The 22,778-nt window shown below is 34.5% G+C and overlaps 1 protein-coding gene across 15 annotated transcripts in view; it reads left to right on the forward strand.

Moving 5' to 3' along the window:
- The window catches only part of DOCK9 (dedicator of cytokinesis 9), a 136,402-nt gene that overhangs the window by 82,532 nt on the left and 31,092 nt on the right, over positions 1-22,778 (forward strand). For 6 of the 15 annotated variants that reach the window (XM_074859371.1, XM_074859369.1, XM_074859381.1 and 3 more), the window contains 11 exons: positions 1,505-1,651; positions 2,353-2,436; positions 3,074-3,185; positions 7,690-7,868; positions 8,635-8,751; positions 10,259-10,379; positions 11,179-11,312; positions 14,569-14,683; positions 16,274-16,340; positions 17,718-17,765; positions 19,553-19,689. In XM_074859371.1, coding sequence (XP_074715472.1) covers positions 1,505-1,651; positions 2,353-2,436; positions 3,074-3,185; positions 7,690-7,868; positions 8,635-8,751; positions 10,259-10,379; positions 11,179-11,312; positions 14,569-14,683; positions 16,274-16,340; positions 17,718-17,765; positions 19,553-19,689 — 1,261 coding nt within the window. Of the gene's footprint in view, positions 1-1,504; positions 1,652-2,352; positions 2,437-3,073; positions 3,186-7,689; positions 7,869-8,634; positions 8,752-10,258; positions 10,380-11,178; positions 11,313-14,568; positions 14,684-16,273; positions 16,341-17,717; positions 17,766-19,552; positions 19,690-20,201; positions 20,246-22,778 lie in introns of all 15 variants that reach the window. The other 9 variants (XM_074859376.1, XM_074859382.1, XM_074859373.1 and 6 more) reach the window with 2 other exon arrangements.

The raw sequence follows: 22,778 nt of genomic DNA on the forward strand, positions 1-22,778 counted from the left end.
GCAGAACTCACCTCTTGTTTGCATGTATCCTCATTCCTAAACATTGCTTCTTGATTTACAAGCCCCTTAAACCATTTTGCTAGCTTTTTTCTGTCTTACTGGGTAAAGTAATAAATGGAACATGCGTTCAGATACTTCCTACTTATGAGATCTGATAAGAAGATGCATTTCTGGGTGCAGCAAAATTATTTTTATAGTAAGAATTTTGTAGTATTTTAAAAAATATTTAATTACTGTCCAACAAGGACTGAGTTACAAGAATATCATAGGACACTGACTGGCATACCCACCAACAGAATTTTTAATTTTTAATTGTTATTTCATTAATGAATACAGTTGATATTTATACAGGGATCTTTTTCAACCTTAATATCTATTTTTTGAAAAATAGAACTAGAGACTTTAGAGCACAGTTCAAACACAAAGGGAGCAAATTGCGTAATCATCGATTTATGCAGGACCTTGACAATGACTTGTTCTGCCTAAGAATGGTGTATTCAATATAGTTCAAAAAACTATATAAATAACAAAATATTCAGAACACTTGGATATTTTGATTTGTCTTCAGAAAAAAATGACATAATGACTGTACAGTTGAAACAGTTTTTGTCAATATCAACCTCTTCAGCCTCACCATGACTAAGTCCCTTCAGGCAAAAGACAAAATCTTTATTGACGATTGTAAGATGTAGGGAAATGCAAGAGGCTCTGCAGTGCCAAAAAGCTGAAGAGAATTTACTGACCAATACTGGTCAGAATGTACAGAATCATTGATGAAGATAGTATAGATAGTAAATGGAAAGAAGGAAATCGTGAACGTAGATGAAATCTTTTAAGCTAATGGCAAACTACCTAAACCAAAGAAAAAAACAGTGGAAACTTAAAAACATGGAGAGTAAGATTCTGAAGCCTGGAAGAGCTGAGATTTGAAGTTGCTGATGAGCAAGAAAAAGAAAGAAACATCAGTGAGAATTTCCACAATGGCAAAAGGCAAAGGAGTTATTAAAAAGATAGTTACAGAACAGCAAAAACTGGGTTTTTTTGTCAAGACAGAAAAGAGAGTCTGATAATGCAGTTACTATATGTGAGCCGGTTGGTATCTGCTTTGGAAAGGAAGATAGCTAAAGTTAAAGGATGCCCTTTTATTCATAGCTTCTGTCGTCAAGTTTAGTGTAGTATAGAAAAATATTAATGCATTACACTTACAAACTTTTACACATGTGTTTTTGTCATCAAAGACTGCCTTGCTTGAATTTTAATAACAGATGTTAGTGCATGTTGTAATATTTTCTTTTAACCAAATGCTCTTTTTCTTCCCCTCAGTCTACAAATTTCACGGAACTCTTGAATTTAAAGGAAATATTATTATAATGACAAATGAGAAAATTTAAAAACTTTCTTTGTCTCCCCTCTCCCTGTCAGATTATCTATATCTTATCTAAAGTAAATTTTCTGATTTTAGTGTTATAAACTATACTAAATATTGTATCTGAATTTGTTCTAGCTGTTGCGAAACCAGAGATTTTCAGCTTCCTTTCATCATGCAGTTGAAACAGTTGTTAATATGCTAATGCCACACATCACTCAGAAGTACAAGGACAATCCAGAGGCTTCAAAAAATGCAAACCATAGCCTTGCTGCCTTTATAAAAGTAGGTACAAAAGTGACTTGGGCTCTGTGGTTACTTTTTCAATAATACCGCTTCTTCATGGATTTTAAAGAATCTTAAAGCCCACTCATATAAAACTGAATATGCATAATGCTTTTAAAATATAAATCTCTGTCCAAGTTAAAATGCATTGAAGTATAATTTGCATCTTCTGTAATCAAGAAGAAATCTGTTCAAAAGTTTATTTTGTTTTAATTAATTTATATTTTATCCAAAATGTATTTTGATTTTTTTTTCTTTAAAAATATCATCTAGGTTCCCTTCTAATCCTACACAAGCTCCATGCATTAAGTAGAGGTTTATTTGCATGCATTTTATGTAGACAGACTTTCAGTGTCTTTCCTTTTTCAGCCGATAAGATCCAGAAGAGAGAAAAAAGAATGGGAAATAAAATGGTAGATAAAGCTGCTAGCGGCATTTAATTTTTGTTTCTGTCAAGAGAAAGTTCTTCTCTTCAAACTGCTTTTTATTTGCAATTTGTTTACATTCTGCACTCTAAGGGAAAATTTGGTATTCATATATGAGTATATATATTTAGCTTGCTTGTTTTATTGGGTTTTATATTCAAACTGAAATATTAATAACGTGTTTGGAAAATAAACTTATTAAATAGAGAAATATCATTACTGAGCACTGAGACAGTACTAAATCAGTTCTATCTTGGTTTTGCTTGTTTTCCCCAGAGGTGTTTTACTTTTATGGACAGAGGCTTTGTTTTCAAGCAAATCAATAACTACATCAGCTGCTTTGCCCCAGGAGATCCGAAGGTACTCAGTGTTTTTAAACAAACTATTTTTAGGAGTTGCCTCGTCTTGATGCATGTGGATAAGAGTTCTGCATTAAGTCTTCAGACCTCTTCCCAGTTACGTTAGAAGTTTCTGCACTGTGCCTCGAACATTTTCTTTCCCCATCAAATCACTTTTTCATATTTTGATTCCCATATTCAGGTGCAACTTTACCACCCTAGAGCGTGTGTGTTGAGAAAGTGGTGGGGGGAGGGGGTGCAACACTAAGCAGAAATTTTAAGCATGAATGTGAGAAAGGCTAAAGTTGAAAGAGTTAATATCTGATAAGTTTCTGTACCTTTACTGTAGTGGTGAAAGCATGTGCCAGATGTCCAAAGAGTTTCTTCTGTGGGTCCAAACTTTTCTTACATCAATACATAATATGCTAGTAAACTTAAATAACTTTGGACAATGGAAACAAGAAATAGAACTGTATCCAGTTTTCAAGTATGAATTCTGCTGGAATTATTTTATACTGACCTATGGAACTTTGTTGGGTCTATATCCCTCATACTGCAAGACTGAAAGAAATCACACTTGTGTTAGAAAGCTGTTTTTAATGTGTTATTCAAATCACTGCATTGGTTGTTTAATTTATACTTTAAAATAATTTTTGCAGACTCTTTTTGAATTCAAATTTGAATTTCTCCGTGTAGTCTGTAATCATGAGCACTACATACCTTTGAATCTACCAATGCCATTTGGAAAAGGCAGAGTTCAAAGATACCAAGGTAAGTTCTTCCAAAGAAGCGTATGGTATATTTTTTAGATGTTACCTTTTTATTATTAGACATGTAGACTGTGTAACTTCATGTCTGTGAGATGTTGTAAACCTAGAAATTATTAAATGGAAGCCTAAAGTTGTAATACTTTAGTTTCAACTTAAAGCAATAGTTTAGGTAGCAGAGAAGTCTATCCAAAGTGTCTACTCATTGAAAGATATGGTAAACTACATCCTTGACTCTGCCTCCCTTTCCTGCTGTGATTATGAAATTTGCTTTTTATTCATGAGTTAGCTTTTAATTAGAATCACAGAATCATTCAGGTTGGAAAAGACCCTTGGGATCTTTGAGTCCAGCCATCAGCCCTACTCTATAAAGTTCTTCCCTACACCCTATCCCCCAACATCTCATCTAAATGACCCTTAAACACATCCAGGGATGGTGACTCCACCACCTCCCTGGGCAGCCTATTCCATTGTCTGACCACTCTTTCTGTGAAAATTTTTTTCCTAATGTCCAGTCTAAACCTCCCCTGTTGGAGTTTAAAGCTGTTCCCTCTTGTTCTGTCACTAACCACCTGTGAGAAGAGACCAGCACCAACCTCTCTACAATGTCCTTTGAGGTAGTTGTAGAGAGTGATGAGGTCTCCCCTTAGTCTTCTCTTCCTCAAACTGAACAGTCCAAGCTCCTTCAATCTCTCCTCATAGGATTTGTTCTCCAGGTCCTTCACCAGCTTCGTTGCCCTCCTCTGCACTCGCTCCAGCACCTCGATATCTCTCTCGTATTGAGGTGCCCAAAACTGGACACAATACTCAAGGTGTGGTCTCACCAGTGCAGCGTACAGGGGGACTATCACCTCCCTGATTCTGCTGGTCACACTGTTTCTAATACAAGCCAGGATGCGGTTGGCTTTTTTGGCCACCTGGGCACACTGCTGGCTCATGTTCAGCTGCTAATTCACTAGCTGTGGAAGCTTACAACACTCCTGTAGGTAGGTGTGCAATGTGAGGGTTGGTGTACTTTTTTTTCGTATACCCATTTCGGTTAAAAGGGACTTCAGTAGGTCTGTAGTCCAACCTACTGCTCAGGTCACCTCAGGCCTTCGTTGTCCAGATGCAACAAGCTCGGTTTCCTCAGTTTCTCCTGACAGGACGTGTGCCCTCTACCTACCTTGGTGGTCCTTCACTGAACTCGCTCAAGTTAAGAGCCTTTTCATACTAGAAGGCCCAAATACTACGCAAGGTATTACAGATATGTCTAACAAATGCCAAGTAAAGAGGAATAAACACTTCCCTTGATATACTGGCTATGATCCTCTTGATACAGCCCAGTATGCTGTTACACTTCATTGTTGCCAGGATGCCATGCTAACTCCTGTTTAAACTGCTGTCCATCTGGACCCTTAGGTGTTTTTCAGGAGAGCTGATCCCAGGTTTGTCGTTCCACAGCTGGTACTATTGCAGGAATTTCATCTATCCCAGGTGCAGAATTTTACATTTGTCCTTGTTGAATTTAAATTATGTTTCCCATTCCTGTAGAATCTAGATTCTTCTGAACCGTAGCCCTGCCCTTGAGCATATGGACATCCACAAACTTGATGAAGTAGTATTAAGTAGGATAGGCCCTGGAAAACTCCTCTTGTAGCTGGTCTCCAAGTAGAGTACAAACCATTAACCACCAACCTTTGAGCCCAATGATCCACCTAGTTCTTTTGCACATTTAGGTATCTATTCACCTAGACTGTAATGTCCCAATTTGGATAAAATGACCATGTGGACATCTGCTGTTCTTCCTTTATCTACAGATCTAGTGAGTTCATTGTAGAAGACAGGTTAGTCAATCATGGTTTACCCTGGGTAAATCTATCCTGGCCATTCCTGATCACCCTCTTCTCCTTCAGTTGCCAAGAAATGGCTTTCAAGAGGACTTGCTCTGTGACTTTTCCAAGGACCAAAGTGAGGCCTGTAGTTCCCTGAATTATTCTTGTCCTTTTTTGAAGAGGTGTGCAATGTACCTGCAGTCATTGCAAGGTCCCAATTATGGGAGACCCCTGACCACCAGTGATAGTGAGTGGTCTTCCAATGATATCAGCTAACTCTCTCAGCATCTCACCTAGTGCTGTGGATTTGCATGACTGGAGGTCTCTCAGGAGATCCCTGAACTGATCCTCATCCATTGCTGATAATTATCTTTCTTGAAGGTAGTCTCTAGGCTCTTAAGGCCTGGGAGCCATGGCAGTAAAGGATAAAGTAACAAAGGTGTGGAGTACCTCAGCCTTACACAAGTCCACTGTCTCTAAATCACAGTCCCCATTCAGCAAATATCCTGTGTTTTCCTTATTCAGGCTTTTAATGCTAATGTAGTGGTAGAAGCTGTTGTTCCAGTTGATGTCCACTATCAGTTTCAGCTGTAGCTGAGCTTTGGCTTGCTTGGCACCATCCCTGCAAACTTGATCAATGTGTCTATATTTCACTCTTGTAGCTTGTTCTTGCTTCCACCTCATGTGCATCTTCTTTTTTGCACTGGAGATCAATCATGAATGCCCTCTTTAGCCCAGCTGGTCTCCTGGTCTGTCTAGCCTTCTGCCAAAACAAATAGTACATTAGCTATTGCATTTCTGGCTGTGAAGACATTGTTAATTTCTTCCAAGCATTGAACTATAGCAGACATCAGTAAGCAGAGGTGAGGAAGGTGTTTTTACAAGTAACCCTGCCTAACATTTATAATTTTGCAGATTAGATTATTTTTTCCTGAAATATTTATTCAGTATACTCTGGCTTAGTAAAGTTGAGTATAACCGCTTAATGCTTTCATAAAGGTGGTAGAACAAGATTTGGGACTAAGAGCTGGACAACTGCATAGAACTTGTTTCTGTCTTTGGCTTTTTCAACCTTCAGGAGTGTCTTGGATAATAACACTGCATATATATTTCCACAGAAAAGGGACTATGAGTTGTTGGTTTAGGGATCCTAAGAAGAGGAAAACTAGAGAAAATAGTGTTTCTGATTACACAATAAAGAAAAGTGTAAAATGCTGCTTCCTGGCGAACTAGGTGTTCGGCCAGGAAAGAAGACTTTTATCAGAAATGTTTCTGGCTCTGTTTTGCTGTCTCAAGCAAAAGAGATCTTGGGTGATGTGGTTGGCTTTAAGTGAGTTACAAGAAGGCTTGTAGAACATCTGTGCTGTCTTACCTATGTTTCTTTCTGACTTAATGGATTCCCTCACTGGGAGAGTTCTTTGAAAGATGAAAGTGCTTTGAGATTAGGATCTGGTTTTTCGTTACTGTATTGAACAACAACAGTGAATATGAAAAACTCTTGAACACCTCAGATGAAATTTTAAACATATATACATTCTAATAAATAAGATTCAAGCTAAAGTTTCTCTTAAACTGTCACATATTCAGTACGCAAATGAAATAGATTATTTTACTACACAAAAATTACTTCTAAAGGAGAGCAATTTCAGTTTGCTGTGTCAGATGTGCTAAGTTTTTGTGCGTGTGTGCACGTGTCTATATAATATCTATATATCATGGAGCTTAGTATAGATTTACAGTTACTACTAGAATTACTGTATGAAATAAAATTGCATTGAAGTGGTTTAAGCACAAATGTTCAAATAAAAAGTTTTTAAATTCCAATTCTATTGCAATTAACACTGAATATATACATGTTTCTGGAACACATAGTATTGTTTAATTGTAGCAGAAAAATTGCCTACTGTATTACAATGCAGGTCAAATTTCCATAAATTCATTTAAGTAATCTTCTTCAATTGTGTCCTTTTGTGTTCTGATAACACTGAAAACAAATTGCTTAGTTTGGACACTTCCAATTTGTTGCAGATAATCTCTTCATTACACTTTTACTAAACACTGCAAATTTTTGGGACTATTTTCTTAGAGAATATCAGTTAACCAAGATCACAGGTGTTAGCAGGCTTTCTAGTCTGTATTCATAAGATACACGTGTAAGGTAACGAAGAAGGAATTTACAACTGCAGTACAGAAATCTAAAACTTCTTAATCCATGTTTTGCTTGCACTCCTTCAAATTTACTAACCTGGGACTGCACCACAGACTAAAAATTAAATTATACTTCTGCTATACAACTAAATTCCTGAAAGATAGAATATGCACAACCTTTGTGCACTGTGTGAGTTTTCAGTGCCTGAATATAGATTTAAAATTTTAATTTGGAGCTATAAGATGCTGGTCCAGATAAATTTAATAGGAACACTTTTGAATATTGGGCAATATTTTAAATATTTTTTTTAAAATAATGTATTTAGATTTCTCCAGTTTCTGTTGATTGAATATACATTATCATTGTCTGTTTAATAAATGCATCATTATGTGGTGAATTGGTCTAGGGATATATGAATAACTCTATGATTATATATTATATATATTAATTTTTCAATAATTTTGGAAACATTTTAGTTCAGCCTTAAGTTAATTGATAAATTGATTTAAATAATACGATTTCTTACATAGAACTTTTACTTCCAGACCTTCACCTGGACTATTCACTAACCGATGAGTTCTGTAAAAACCACTTCTTAGTGGGACTGCTTCTAAGGGAGGTGGGCAATGCATTACAAGAGTTCAGAGATGTGCGGCAGATTGCCATTAGTGTGCTCAAGAATCTGATGATAAAACATTCTTTTGATGATAGATATGCTTCCAGGGTAAGTGTATTGCTATGCTAGTAGTACATAATAATAAAGGTTAAGCATGCAGACATACAGAAAGTTTTTTCTTTCACAAAAATTTGTTAATTTGCAGCATTGCTATTTCTGAGATGAAAATCTGTATGAAAACTGTATCAAAATCAATCTGCAAATCCCATAATTTTACCAAATGAAAGCACAAAGCATCTTTTAATGTAATTACATGTATTTATTACATTTTAGCACAGTGTAATCTAACTGCTGTTTTTAAAGTAATCAGATACTCATGAACGTTTTTAAAGCACTTATTTTCATTAAACATTAGCTCTTAATATTTGGCAGCTGTCCTTCCATCATCTGTTATTCGTAGAATGAGTATAAGAAAGCTGTAAGTCATGGTAGTAAATTTTGAGTGATTTTTAATTTTCCTGTCTTTTTTGACATCAGCTGTGCTGTGAAGAAGCCATAAAATTTTAATGGAAGATATCATTAGTTTATCAAGCAAACACAATATTCATTTACTTGGTTAGTCTTAGCTAAAATTACATTAATTTAGGGTTTTTTCTGTGTTACATTGAAACAGTAAATAAAGTTTACTGACCTTCTGTAAATTAGAATGAAATACAGTGATGATCACTGCTTTTGCCATTTATGAACTTAATGTGGGCTCTGGCTTGGCAAATATTTATTAAATGCTCTTTTTTTTTGTAATTTAGGAGTGAATAGCTTAAAAAAAAATGGTGATTAAAATTGAATCTGTAATTTGTTAATGAACTCTATTTAGATTCATCAAGCGAGAATAGCCACTATGTATTTGCCACTCTTTGGACTGCTCATAGAAAATGTTCAGCGAATCAATGTTAAAGATGTGTGTCCATTTCCTGTTAACCCTTCTAGCAATGTGAGTGACCATTTTGGTATTCTGAACTATTTTTATCGTTATTTATTGGTAGCGTGTTTATGAAACACTACATACTTCTGGCAAACACAGTTTTGTAAGCTTCAGAATTCTGTGAGTTTGTTCTTGTTTTTTCTGAGCTTAAAAGCTTAGTTAACCTTTGTGGTTTTGGCTGCAGTTTCTCTTGTCCAGTGAAGTTATGCCTAACGTGATAATTGGCTAGGTTGGTCACACATACAGGTTACAGTGCCCTTATTGATCTCTACTTGAACCTCTGAAGTTTTTTGGAGAATGTTAGGCCACACAGATTGCCACAGTGTCGTTCTAATGCCATGTGATTATGCTGCCATGTAACATCTTGCTTTTTCTATCTCTCTGGTGCATGTGCCTGTATTTCAATACAAACTGAGACCACACAACATTGGACCCACTGCATCTCTGAGTGGTCTAAGAAGAGCAACCAAAGAAGCTGAAGGAACAGTGTATTTGAAATTAAAAATAGCAGTTGTTTCTGCAATTTAATGGTCTTTTGTTCGTATTTATTACCCAGTTTTGATACAGTTTCTGTGAGAGGAGTTTTCATTAAATCATCTCTGTTTTTCACTCAAAAATTACACTTCTCTTTACCCTGCCTGCCAGTTTGTATAAACAGTTTGCCTCTATTCTTGTAGATCCTGGCATTGGAGGCACTTGCACATACTTCATTTTTATGCAAGAGGATACTTCCCCAACATCTAACACATAAAGACTTAGTTATGTTTGCTAAAATCCCAACGGATTCAGTAGTTGCCATTCCTGTTCAGCAGAAAAGATTGTATATTTGTGGTAGATTTTTTTTAATCTTATTTTTCAATTCAGTCCAACACAGAAATAAATGGATCACTGAAACAAAAGGTTAATTTTTCTAGAAATTAGAGAAGAATTTTTAACATTAAAGGAATGTGCATTTAGAACAGCTGTAGTGTAAGAGGGCTACAGGAGAATGAAATCAAACGGAATTTGTGAGGGTGTTTATTGATTTACTATAGTTGCATACAATTATTAACTCTAAGATTTAATTATTAATGTATTTTATTTTTGTCTCTATCTTGCTGTGTTCCATTTGGTATTAAGAAAGAAATTCACTACCCTTCCAACAAGACAAATGTTTGGGTCTTTTATATATATTTATATATATATATTTATATATATATATTGGGTCTTTTATATATATTTGTATATATATATATATTTATATATATTTATAAATAAAAGTAATTTAGGTCTTTTGGAAATATCTGGTTTATAGTGTTTAAAATTCAGTGGGATATTAATTTCTTCAATGTTTCCTGCCAAGTTTGTGCAAATATCTAAGCATCTCATCTCATACTTTTGAGCATTATTTAATAGAAATTAAAAGTTAAGAAAAAAATATGTAACTCATACTGCTCTAGAAGATAAAATATGTCATATTCACTAAATCCATAATTTTGGAAAACAATAATCACATTTTCCTCTCTTTTCCAAACAGTGCACGAAGGATGATGCACTTAATTTACCAACTGCAAGTCAACTAGTAACACCACAAAAATCAGGAAACACATTGGATAACAATCTTCCTAAAGATCTATTTGGTGTTATCTCTGGCATTGGTAAGCACTTAAAATAAAATAATTTAAAAAGGAACCAGTTTTCTTTTTCATTTATTACCAAAAATAAATTGTTCTGTGTCCAGCTTTGCTTTCTGCATATATTCTTGAATGTTACTGCTACTTTCATTAACAGAACCCTAATGCAATCAGCTGTCCAGCATGGGTCAGAATTCACAGTCTGTACATGAAGTCTTTCTTCTGGGATTTTTTGGTTTTGTTTTTCTAATTGAAACTAAAGCTATTTCCTGGAGAGAGCTGCTTTCTCCCCCCACCAAAGGTGATACTTCTTGCCCTGCTGCAGAGAAATAGGAGACAAGACTAGTCTGGTGGATTGTGGCATTCTTGCCATAAGTGACTGATTTTGTACATGATGTTAGAGACCACCTTTAAGTGGAGTACTGCTTGTGCACACTCGTGGGCATCCTTCTCTCTGTCTTAATGTGTTTCTGTTTGTTGTTGTCTGCTGTAATTAGTTGTATCACTTACTAGTCAATTAAAAAAAAAAAAGATGAAAAATGAGGAAGGGGAGGTTTTTTAATATACATGCTTCTTCATGTAAGTGTGTATGGCTACATATGTTTTTTACATGTGTGTATGTAGTTGTACATGAGTCTGTACATACATACTTTGATGAAACTCTAGAATAAGTTTGTCCTTGTTAATAGTAACTAAATGTAATTAAATGTCATCTTAAAAAATATATACATATATGGTGATTTTAGAAGTCTGACTAAACTATGGAGTGACCTTTTTCAGTATATGTATTTGAGATTTTTATATTGTTTTGGGTTTTTTTTAGCTTCCCCATATACGACATCAACCCCAAACATTAATAGTGTGAGGAACGCTGACTCAAGAGGCTCTCTTATAAGTACAGACTCTGGAAACAGTCTCCCAGAAAGACACAGTGACAAGAGCAATTCTCTTGACAAGGTAAAAAAAACAAATCAAAATGAAAAACCCAAAGTGTATTCCTAAAATTTCATCTTAATTCTCATAGGAGTTAAGTTCTTTAATCTCCATTGGGAATGGGCTTTCTAGAATAACTGTAGAGCAGTATTTTACGTAAGTTTTTCTTTCGCAAAACAATTACCATATGAACTCTTTTGGCATTGTATTTATTAAGCTGTTTTGCAGAAAATACACACAGATTTTCAATGTAGAGACATAAGCAGTTGTTTTCTTTGCTAGAGAAAGGCACTAGATGAAGCGTATTGAGTTTTGCTTGAGAGGACTGAATTCTAATTAGGACAGCTTCTTTGATTTTGTGGAGACCCTCGCTCCATCCTGTTCTATATGGAATATACATAGCATTTTTAAAATGTTGAAAAAACTGTTATTGTTACTGTGCTTTCTCTGGGTTATTTCTTTTACATTAGTTTGACTTTTCTGAATCATTTCACTTTAAAGCTATTACAAATTAGGAGCTCTGGCTGCAGTAGCTGTGAGTTATTTAGTCATGTCTTTGTAGAGCTTGTCTTGATACCAATCACATTTCACTTTCTTAAATCTTGTTGTGCAAGTCACAACATGTTAACTTTTTCCCCTTGACTCTGACATGCCTTCGTGTGGCAGACAGAGAAGCTTCTCAGAAGGCACTCTGCTCATGCTATGCACCCTAATGGAGAAGAAGGAGGAAGTTATCACCCTGCAAAGAAAAACCGTGTTACTATGGATTTTTCACTTCTGACAGTTCCAGCTTTGCCAGAGAAAATTTTGCATGCTGCTTTCTCTCTTCAGTTACAAGAAGTATTTGGGTTTTGTGCTTGGTATAGTTAAGCTTCTGAGTGGAGTGTGTGATCAGTAGTTTTGCCACTTCTTTGCAGCAGTTGAATCTCAAGCCAAATGTGTACAATGTAACCATGTAAAATGACTTTAAATGCCAAACCTGGAATGAGTCTTGTACGTGATTTAATTTAAGCATAAAAATTCAATCAGCTTAAATATCAGCAGAATTTGAGTCTTAGGGTCTTTAATATAAATAGAGCTAAAAAATCTTCTTTGACATTGACCAAGTAAATAAATACCCTGTGCGTACACTGTTGCTAAATGGCAATGCTGTCATCTATTACTTAGTTGTCATGTTGTTAATTACTAATATGTAGTCTTTTTACCAAGTAAAAGGGTTTTCAAAGGAGTCAACATCCTTTGAAAATTCTACTCTGGTCTGCCAATTTAGGTAATACAGGATTTATGTTTTGCATGCTGTTGATATTTTCCCCAAATAATACTTAATCCTGGCTTCTTATTCGTTGCTTTCCAAACTTTCTAGTAGATCAGTTGTTCAGTGCATGTTATCTTTGAGTTTTTGCTCGTTGCTTGATATCATTACTGAAGAGCCGTGGTTTTGCTCTAATCTTCTTTCAGAATAACCTGTAGAACTATACTTGTGGAATCAGAATTGGCTGGAAGTATACCAGTTTCTATTTTAATATGTACATACTTTATAGGTTATCAACATGATTTTAAATTAAGCTTGTGAGTAGCTATAGTCCTAGTTTTATCCATGTATGTGTTCAACTATTTTAGAAGGATATCTAGTGCTCTAGACAGTATCCGGAAGTCTAGGAAACTCAAATTCTGTTTCTGTTCCGCCACCTGTTAATTGTCTGCTCTATTTCAGTATACATAAAGCTGTATAGTAGCACTGCTTTGTTCACCAGAGATGTTTCAACGATAAACAGTTTGTGAGGTCTTTAGAATCTGCAATGATCAGGCTTATATAAGTGTCCATTTCCTCCTAAATTACAGTAACTTCTGGCTAGTATTAGTCATAGTTTCACATTCAGTTTCGCTGTGCATCCATTCAATGGCTAGTATGTGACACATTTACACAGATTGTTTTAGGACAGCAATTCTTTCCTCTTACACGGAATGCATTAAAGGGCTCAGCAGTCAATTGATGTGTATGCTGTGAAATATTCCCTGGTGGATTAGCATGTCTCCTGCTTTCAGTGAGGACAGTTCCTGGAAGGGTTGTTCTACCCTTGAGGTATTGGCACTTCTCACTTTGTTTGTACAACTAAGTGCTTTTCTCCCTGGAGTCTATGTTTTTTTGGTTTGGTGGTTTGTTTTTTTTTTTCTAATTTTGATATGAAGGATTTCTTACAACACTGGTATGTGTCCTTGAAAAAGTCATGGAGCCAACAAAAAAGTCATGATCCAACTTTCTTGTAGAAACCAAAGAGCTTCACAGCTCAATTGTGCTAGACTGTTGACTTTACAGAAAACCTATTAAGTGTCTGGTTCATTTTCCATTTGCATAAGTGACCTCATAATCAAAGTGAGAATTAGGCACTAAAAAGGGCATAATTTATCCTTTAAACAAACATTTATGTAGTGTATCTGTAAAAGCCTCAGGCTGAGGATTTTGTAACACTTGATTATGTTGAAATTCTTTTACAGATAAGTCTTTGCCTAAAGTTCAGTTTATACATTCTCTCAGTTTTATTTTTTTGTTTTTTAGTGGTAGACATTTTTAAAGATCCTTTATGGGTTTTTTTCTCCTTTTGGACACACTTTTGTATTGAGCGTTGCTGATTAACTTCCCACAAGTGTAGAAATTGTATAAACGACTGAAGCAGGGAGAAAGATTTTTTTTTTATTATTATTAATTTTTTTTTTTCCTCTTCTTCATTGAGGCAAAGGCAAGTTACTTATCAGTAGTTAATCTTCCAAAGTGCATATTATTGCTATTCATGTATGTTTTCCTGGAGGTTCTTACATCTTTAAATGGAAAGAATTTTGTAGGGGCAGATCTGTCTACAGTTCAGCATAAAGTCTCTTCAAAAGCAAAGGATCTTATATGTATCACCTAACAGTAGCATTTATTTTTAAAGTATTTCATCTAAGTAGAAGGGGGATGCCTGATTTCTACAATGTGGGTGTGTATGTATAATTAACTTGATTAATAATCACTGTTAGGTAACTTTTCCTCTTACTCCTCCCTCTGGGGAAAAAAAATCATACAAAGAAAGAAATAAAAATAAACAAAAGTAAAGAGACTTTTTTTAGTATACTTCCATGTGTGTAACACGTGTGTTTTAGTGACCTGTCTCTACATGAAACACTTTTGTCTCTGTTCTAAGATCCTTTTTCTGTTGCAGGAATTAATAAGGCAATTTAAAACCTTTTAGTTTATTATCAGTTTAAGAACTCTTCAGCCAAAATTTGTCTGTTTTCTTTTCAGAACCAACAGAGCAGCACTTTAGGAAGTTCTGTAGTTCGATATGACAAACTTGACCAAGCAGAGATCAAAAGTCTGCTCATGTGTTTCCTTCATATTTTAAGAAGTATGTCAGAAGGTAGGTAGTTCCATCTATTTTTCATAAATTTGAAATCCTGTGTTGGATTTATGCTTGTGATTTTATAACCTTTTCAAAATCAGCAGAATATTTTAGGTGTAGGTACCATGTTGTGCTGTGATTTGCAAATATAGGTGATTGATCAAATTAAACTCTGACTGAACCTTGTAAGCGTGAAATACTCATTATTCCGTCAAAGTGTGAGGCTAGCTAAAGGACTTGGTAAGAAGGCAAATATTTGTGTGTGATTGTATAGTCTGTTTTGGAAAATGAAGGTGAAGAATAATTCACTGATCAGTAGAAAAGTCTCAGTCTAGTCCATTCCTCTGTTCTGCAGAACTTCCTGTATGACAGGGAACCAAATCATTTGATCGCTGTGTATATTTACATTTCTGGAATGGGGATATTAGCACTCCTTCATTCTCCTGGGATGTTTATGAGATAATCCATTGAATTTTTCAAAGAGTCATATTATCCTGGAGAAGGTTGCAGAGGTATAGAAATACTCCATGAATGGCAAATCTTAATTTTTTTACTGGGATCATACAACTCAGAATCATCCCTATCCTTGATCACTATCTTAAAAAGAGGGCAAGTCCCCTTTGGTAAAAACATTGAATTTTTCAGTTTGTGATTAACATATCAAAAGTAGTTAATTATGTGCCTATTTTGATGTTAATTTCTAAAAATCAATTTCTATAGTCCTTGAACTCTTAACTTATTACACCCTTTAATCAAGAGTGAAAATTGAAAGGTTATTAAGTATTCAATATCCAGTCTCAGCATTAGATTTTCATGTAATTACATCAATATGATTTTATGTATTTTAATTACAAAGAATAATAAAACTCAAAAATATCTTTTTCACTATTTTACACTTCAAAACATGTAAAAATTAGTCAGAATTTCTAGAAAATTCTAGTTAAAATTTACATAAGCACAGTGTGGATTTTTTGGTCTTAATTCTCCTGGAAAAGAACAAGTGTCAAATAAACTCTGCCACGCATTTTTGGAATAATTTTGAATTTGTTAGCTAATTTTGAACATTTTGTGCAAAAGAGAGCAGGTCTTGGCTACATAGATACAAGCTTCATAAAAAATATATAACCATTTTCAAAATCTGTGCAAATAAAGGAAATCTGAAACCTGTGATGAAAAACTATCCATAATAAATCATTATAAATTAAAAAAGAAGAAATCATAAATTGAATTTAAAAAATGTTGAGACCATTCTATAAAGAAGCAGGTTATAGAACTAACAGTCCAAAGTATTCTGAAGTCTTATATTTTTAGAACACTGTAGTCACTACTCACTACACAACTATTACTATTTAAAATATGAAATTTTATGGGAGTATTGTGGATTAATTAGAAGCATATTGAGAAACTCATTTGGAGAATTGATATGTGCATATGGATAAACAGCTTCAAGGAAAACTTGAAATAGTAAGTTATCTGTACCCCACAAGCTATTTTAAGATTCTCTGAATCCTCATTATCTGAAAACTAAGAACTGATGTTAATTCTTCTACTTAATATTTTTGTGTGTTTGCTGCCTTTGTCTTCTTTTAATATCTTTCATTTTCCTAGACGCATTGTTTACATATTGGAACAAGGCTACAAAATCTGAACTCATGGACTTTTTCACGATTACAGAGTAAGTTTTTTGTCAAGCTTCTCATAAAATCATATGTTTTGCTAAGCTGTTAAAAACCTAAGTGTGGATATAAGTGTATAGTTCTGTTTTTATTTATTTGTTTGAAAAAATAATGCCATCTTGGTCTGTTTAGAAAGTCCTTAACGTGCACAATTGCATGTCTGTCCAATTCCATGGTAGTTTCTGGAATTAAGCTATACAGAAGTGATCTCAGGAAGTTCCTAAACAGTGAGTAGTGCTCAGAATATTGCTATGCTCATGGAAGAGGAACCAACTGTCTTGTTACCCAACTGCATTAAAATACATCTTGTAATGTGAACTACTGAAATTATATGGTTACATATCAGAATTGATCAAATTGCATAACTTCAGAAACAAAAGGATATGGACTGTCCTCCTAGCATTCCTCTTGTGCCTTCTGCCATTCTGTAAGGAAAAAGATATAGGATGAGTCCAGTATCCATTATCAATGGCTACACTCCATCCTTATGCACACTTAGTGTGTTTGTTCATGAGAATTGACTGATACACTAATAAAAAGTAAAGAAGGCACTGTTTGCTTGAAATGGCATGCTGTAGAAGCCTTTCCTGCTTGCCTTGCTTGTTTCGGCTGGACTGCTTTCCTTTGTTTCTGTAGTAGAGGCTCAGTCAATGTAATATCAGTTGTTAACTGTGTTATGGAATGTACTCAAGGTCTATTTTAGGAATACATTATACATAGTATTTTTAACTCATCATTTGAGTACATCTGGCATGATGGTGATTGTACCAGAGACAGAACTGAACAAGTAAATGTGCCTACTTAGTTGACTCTCTGAAGCCTGAGGTGTAAATTGTACAGAATCAGTGATGAACTGTATTTTGCCATTAGATACTTCTTTTTTAAGGGCTGAATAGGATTGGTTTGTGATCAGATCAGTAATCTCAAATTGCTACTTTTCAAAGATTTCCATCACAATAGGAGTGTATGGAATACAGAATAAAATTTCCATCTTGTTAGTGCAGTGGATGATATCACAGTTCCTTAAACTAGAGTAGGAACAAGGCTCATAAAAGTCTATCTCTTCCAATTCTAGGAGTATTTTACCAATGCAAATAACATCTGTTTTGATGATGATTTTTATTAATACAGGTCATTTGCTATTAATCCCAATTTGCCCAAAACAACAACCATCTGTGACTGATTTCAGAAGAACCATGTTTACCTTTTCTTGGCTTGGGAACTGGGAAGGGAATTTTAAGGGTGGAAGAAATAAAGAAGTTTTATGACATAAGAGGTTACGTTAAACAAAGATAATAGTTGAATAATTCCAATGTACATAAATCTAGAAGAGGTTGTTTTAAGTGTTGCTTCTCTGATTTATGTGTTCTCTACAGAGTATGCTTACATCAGTTCCAGTACATGGGAAAGCGATACATAGCCAGGTACTGTGTGGAATTTAAATTTTGCTGTCTTGTACACTAAGAATAATAGTGTGTACAATATGCCTTGAATCTCTAATACAAATAAATTTGCATGAGTAGAAGTGTTATTGTGAAATGATACATAACAGTTTGAAGTAGCTGGTTACTATATTAACAAATCTGTATTCTGTCTGAAAGTCTGGTATCTGTTTAAGAATGATGTCTGTGTTGTGTTTATTATCAATTACTTTAAAATCCATCCCTTAAATGCTATCTTTTACAGCATTTTTTTCCTTGAAATAGTGTCTTTGGGGAAGAAATTTTATGATTTGTTTTGTTTATTCACTTGGCCATAAAATCGTGTCCATTGAAATATTTTAGAAATTTTATGTATAGTGTTTTTACTGAAAGGTGAGTATTCCAGCACTGTTGTTTTTCAGTTTGAAGTCCAAAGTACCTGTACGTTCCCACTGAAGGCTGTTTAGGGGAAAATCTGCGGGAGTCAGAAACATGTACTAAATCATTTGAATATCTTTGCATTGATGTGGTTTTTAATGCAAAGTAGTTTTTTTAATAGAGTAAAATGTAACAACTTGTTTAGGCCTTACACAGTGGTTGACATGGTAATATAATTAAACTTGTGGGGTTGAAATACTGGCCCTCTTGAACTCAGTGAGAAAGTTGTTGCTGACTTTGGGTATTGAAGCATTCTAAGTAAAATGATAGCTTTTTTGTTTTTAATTTAGATTTTATGGTATATGAATCTCTTTCTTCAAACAATGAACTTGACTACTTTCTTGGAGATTTTTCAGAAAAAAAAAAAAATCTCATCTCTGTTCAGATACCCTAAAAAAATCAAAGACCAAAATAAATCTGGCTTTCTTGAGGTTTTGATTGTAACCTTTGTGTTTAAATGTCCTTCAAACTCTGGATTTACGGGAGCTGTCTTTTTCAAGCTTTTTGTAAAAATTCTTCAGACTAATTTGTTTGACTACTTTGTGGAGAAGACTACCACACTTCCTTTTGTTTACTGATCACCTAGTCTGTATACTGCATGTTAATGCTAAAAATGTTAAACGATAGAAATCATCTGGTGTTCTGCAGAGATAATGAATTTTCTCAGTAAATGTAGCTTTCTAGTCTTTCACGTTGTCATTACACTGAAGTATATCACAATCAATGCACATACTCTTAAAATACACAGATGCAGAATGAAAGGGAACAGGGTATTCTGTAATTCAAGCACTGGTTTTCATTTTTCATCAGCTCTGGTGGTGGTACACAATAGGAAGTTAGCCTGTACTGATTGCTAACACAGATCACTTTTCTGTTTTCTTCACTTCATTGCTGCAAGTTTAACAAAGTATATGGCTCTTCTCCCTTCCTGCTTGGGTAAGATGTACATGATACCTCAGTTAATTCCTGCTCTCCTGTTGCATGTATGCTTTCTAATTTTACAACTGTGTGTCCTTCTAACTTTTTTCTAAAATTTTTACAATCAAAATAGAGGATTTGGTTTTGGATTCTGAATATTTCAAGAATATTTATGTTCTTAAAAGCTCTGAAGTAAATTTTGCACTTCAAGAGCAACTGCTTGTGTGCTTTTGCTTTCATGCTTTGAGGTTTTAAGAAAGAGTTTGCTGTGATGCTTTTTTTAAGCTACCTATTTTTGTTTTATACATAAAACAGTAAATAGGTTGCATTATAATTCTTTCTATAAAACTTCTTGTGCTTAACTAACACTTCCTGTCTTGCTGCGGTTTGACATGTCTAACTTTTGCTTCTATCCCATTTCACCCATCTTGCAGGAACCAGGAGGGGTTGGGATCCATAGTTCATGATCGAAAATCTCAGACATTGCCTGTTTCCCGTAACAGAACAGGAATGATGCATGCCAGATTGCAGCAGCTGAGCAGCCTGGATAACTCTCTCACTTTTAACCACAGTAAGTCTCATGACATCATAACATTCGTCATCCTCAACCAGTACCACAACACCAGAGACAGGTCTCAGAGCCACACCAGTGCATTTCAATCACTTTTACTGTTCTAGGTCAAATGAATAGCTGGAATCAGTTGATGGTCTGTTCTCTGCTTTATGATAGAATAATCAGTGCTGGCTGATGCCATAACATGGAGCATGGTTAACTACAGCATATTTTAAAATTCTATTTTAATTTTTTTAATTATATGCACTTCAACTTTGTGCTGCCCATAGTTACAAAATTTGCTTATTTTTTATATTTGCTATATTAAACTTCAGGTTTTTTTCCCCACTTGGTCTTATAAATTATTAGTCTAAAAGTGAAAATATTCACTCAGACCATATCTCCATGTTTTGACATCCCCTAAGGAGAAATAAGTTTCTTAGAATTTCTACGGAGATTGTGAAGCCCATGATTTGGTTTGTCTGGAAGTGAAAAAGCGTCCAATAATGAAGTGATTTTTCTGTTTTCAGTGTGAGAAAGATATCAAGTATTCTTGGAATTTCTGTAGACAATGGTAAGATTTAATCAGGTTGAAGTCAGCTTGTATAAGACTGCTGTATTGAAAACTAAATCTGCTTGTGGCCTATCTTTTTAAACATGCTGCTCTTAAATTGCAAAATATACTTTATGTGAAGTATTCTGAAGCACCATTTTTCAATTTTCAGCTTCAAAAACCAATGAAACTGGTTGACTAATCCAGTAAAATGCAACACTGGTACTGAAAAGAACTGTGTGCAGTAAAGCAATTATTTGAGTTAACTGTATGTTCACTGTGTTCATCCTTCTATTTCCCAAAGCATATCTAACTGTCCTTTAAAATCTTTTAGCTCGTTATCTGTAATATAAAGCAACAGTTGGCCTAATTGCACAAGACTTACCACACAGTCTAGTAGAAAACTGGAAAAAATAGTCCCACCAAACCTCTGTTTATAAATGCATTCTCATGCCTGTTTAAGTATAAGAAATGCAATTCTTTAATTTTAAAAATGTCAGAAAACTGTATAGCTGTGTGAATTACTTTTTTCTTGTAATCAGTCTGCTACTACTGTATCATAATAATTTCTAGATATTTTTTGATACACAAAAGAAGGAGCATTTACACATGTAACTACACATTCAGTGAGGTGAAATACTTTGTAGATAAAGACTGACTTATTAAAAAGAATCTCTGGGAAATAAATAACATGGCTGTTTCTGGGCCCTGTGCAAACTTTAATGATTTTTAGGAAATGGTGAGCTGAAAGATTTTAATAAATGCATGCTTATGTAAAAAGAAACTTTCTGTTCTTTTTCCATCTGAAGGAAATTATGAAGGAAGGTGTCTTATTCAGATACCTTTGAGTAAAGTGACAATAGTTTGGCTTTTTTAATGTTGGACATTTAATGAATATCAGGATATTACACCTTGTATTGACCAAGGTTTTACAAAGTGAAAGTATGTTGCTGTAAAAACCATGTCAAATATGAAATTGATTTTAATATCTTTGGTCTTGTTGTTATATAACTTTTAGTTTTGTTCAGTTGTCAGTCTGCCTGTATGGTGTATCCAAAGTAGTTTTAAGAACTTGAATAAATTTTCTAGGTGTCCTGTATGGGATACATACGGAAAGGATGTATCTGGTGGAAATAGTTGCTTTACTTGTTTCTAAAATCATGATTCTTTGGTATGACAGTTGTCTATAAATGTAAATTATAAACTTGATTTCTCCCTTTCTAATAATTTAAGCAAGGAATAGAACTGAAATAACGGTGTAAGTGATATTTTACATCTTTGAGGAATTTCGTTATAGTTTTCTGCTTAAGTATGGAAGAAATTAGGCCCTTTATTCAAATTTCTAAAGCATCTCAATACAAACTACAGGAATGTAGATCTATATGTGTATTGTTGGGGCTGGAGGAGAGGAGGATGCCCAGTAGAATAGTGACATAGAAATGTACTGAAATACAAGAGATATACCCTAATCTGTAATAGCAGTATATGATCATTGTCAAGCTCGTAGTCCTTAGAGATTATCCTATTTTCAGTCTTCTTAGGTGGTTTTAAATTCAGTTACTCTGCAGTATTGTGGATGTATGGGTGCATTGTTCATGTGCATGTCCAGGCAGATGTCCCTGTTATATCCTGGTAATTGTAGTTCTGTAGTTTCTTTTTAAGTTACATATGAAAAATAGAATCCAGTCTGTTAGTTATACATGAAGAATACAATATTAGCTTCTCTAAAATAATAGCAAATTGAAACAAGGATAGTTTTTAGCATGTATATGGAAAAAGCACTGCTACATCAGTCCTTTAACCCAACCAAATTGCATGTTCCTTTAAGCTTACATCCTGCCCCAAACTTCTGTCTCTAGTAGAAATGAGGAGTAATCAGTCTATGACCTATTTATTTGTTAGTTCCAAATTATTTATGTGAAAAACAAAATTTGAACTGTTTGGAATCCTGTTATTGACTACAGTTTTTACTTAGTATTTATAATAAACCTTGCACCTTTCTTCTTATCTGGAAGCACAAACCAATTATTCCTTTAAAGAATATTTCCCCTGTACTCAATGAGGTTCTCAAAATAGTCATCATCTCTTGGTATCTTCAACATTATTGAAACCGCAGACTAACTTAAGGATTTCTGGTCACCCAAAGGTGATTGGTATGAATTTATTAAGGAAAGGAATATTTAATAAAAGAAAAATATTTGGCAAACAGCTGTTGTGTTAAAACTTGCTTCCAAATGCCAGTTGTTCCTTTCCATCATTACAGAGGTGAAGGATGTAGTTGGATTGAAACCACAAAGAAAATACATAGGAGGAGGAAGACATGGAAGCAGAGAGAATGCAAAAGATGATAGGAAAGAGGTGTATACTTCCTAACAGAATGAATGTATAAATCCAAAAAACCTGGTGGTTATTGGTATGCATTGCATAGTTCAGCCAGGGAAGTAAGAAGGTGCAGAAAGAAGTGCAGGTGTCACTATAAAAGTATATGTAATTTCTTCCATTCTTTTCTTGGTCTCAGCAAGTTTGTAATGCTTGTCACTGATTTAGTGATGCT

Source organism: Strix uralensis, chromosome 2 (genome assembly GCF_047716275.1).
Source record: "Strix uralensis isolate ZFMK-TIS-50842 chromosome 2, bStrUra1, whole genome shotgun sequence".
Classification (NCBI taxonomy): domain Eukaryota; kingdom Metazoa; phylum Chordata; class Aves; order Strigiformes; family Strigidae; genus Strix; species Strix uralensis.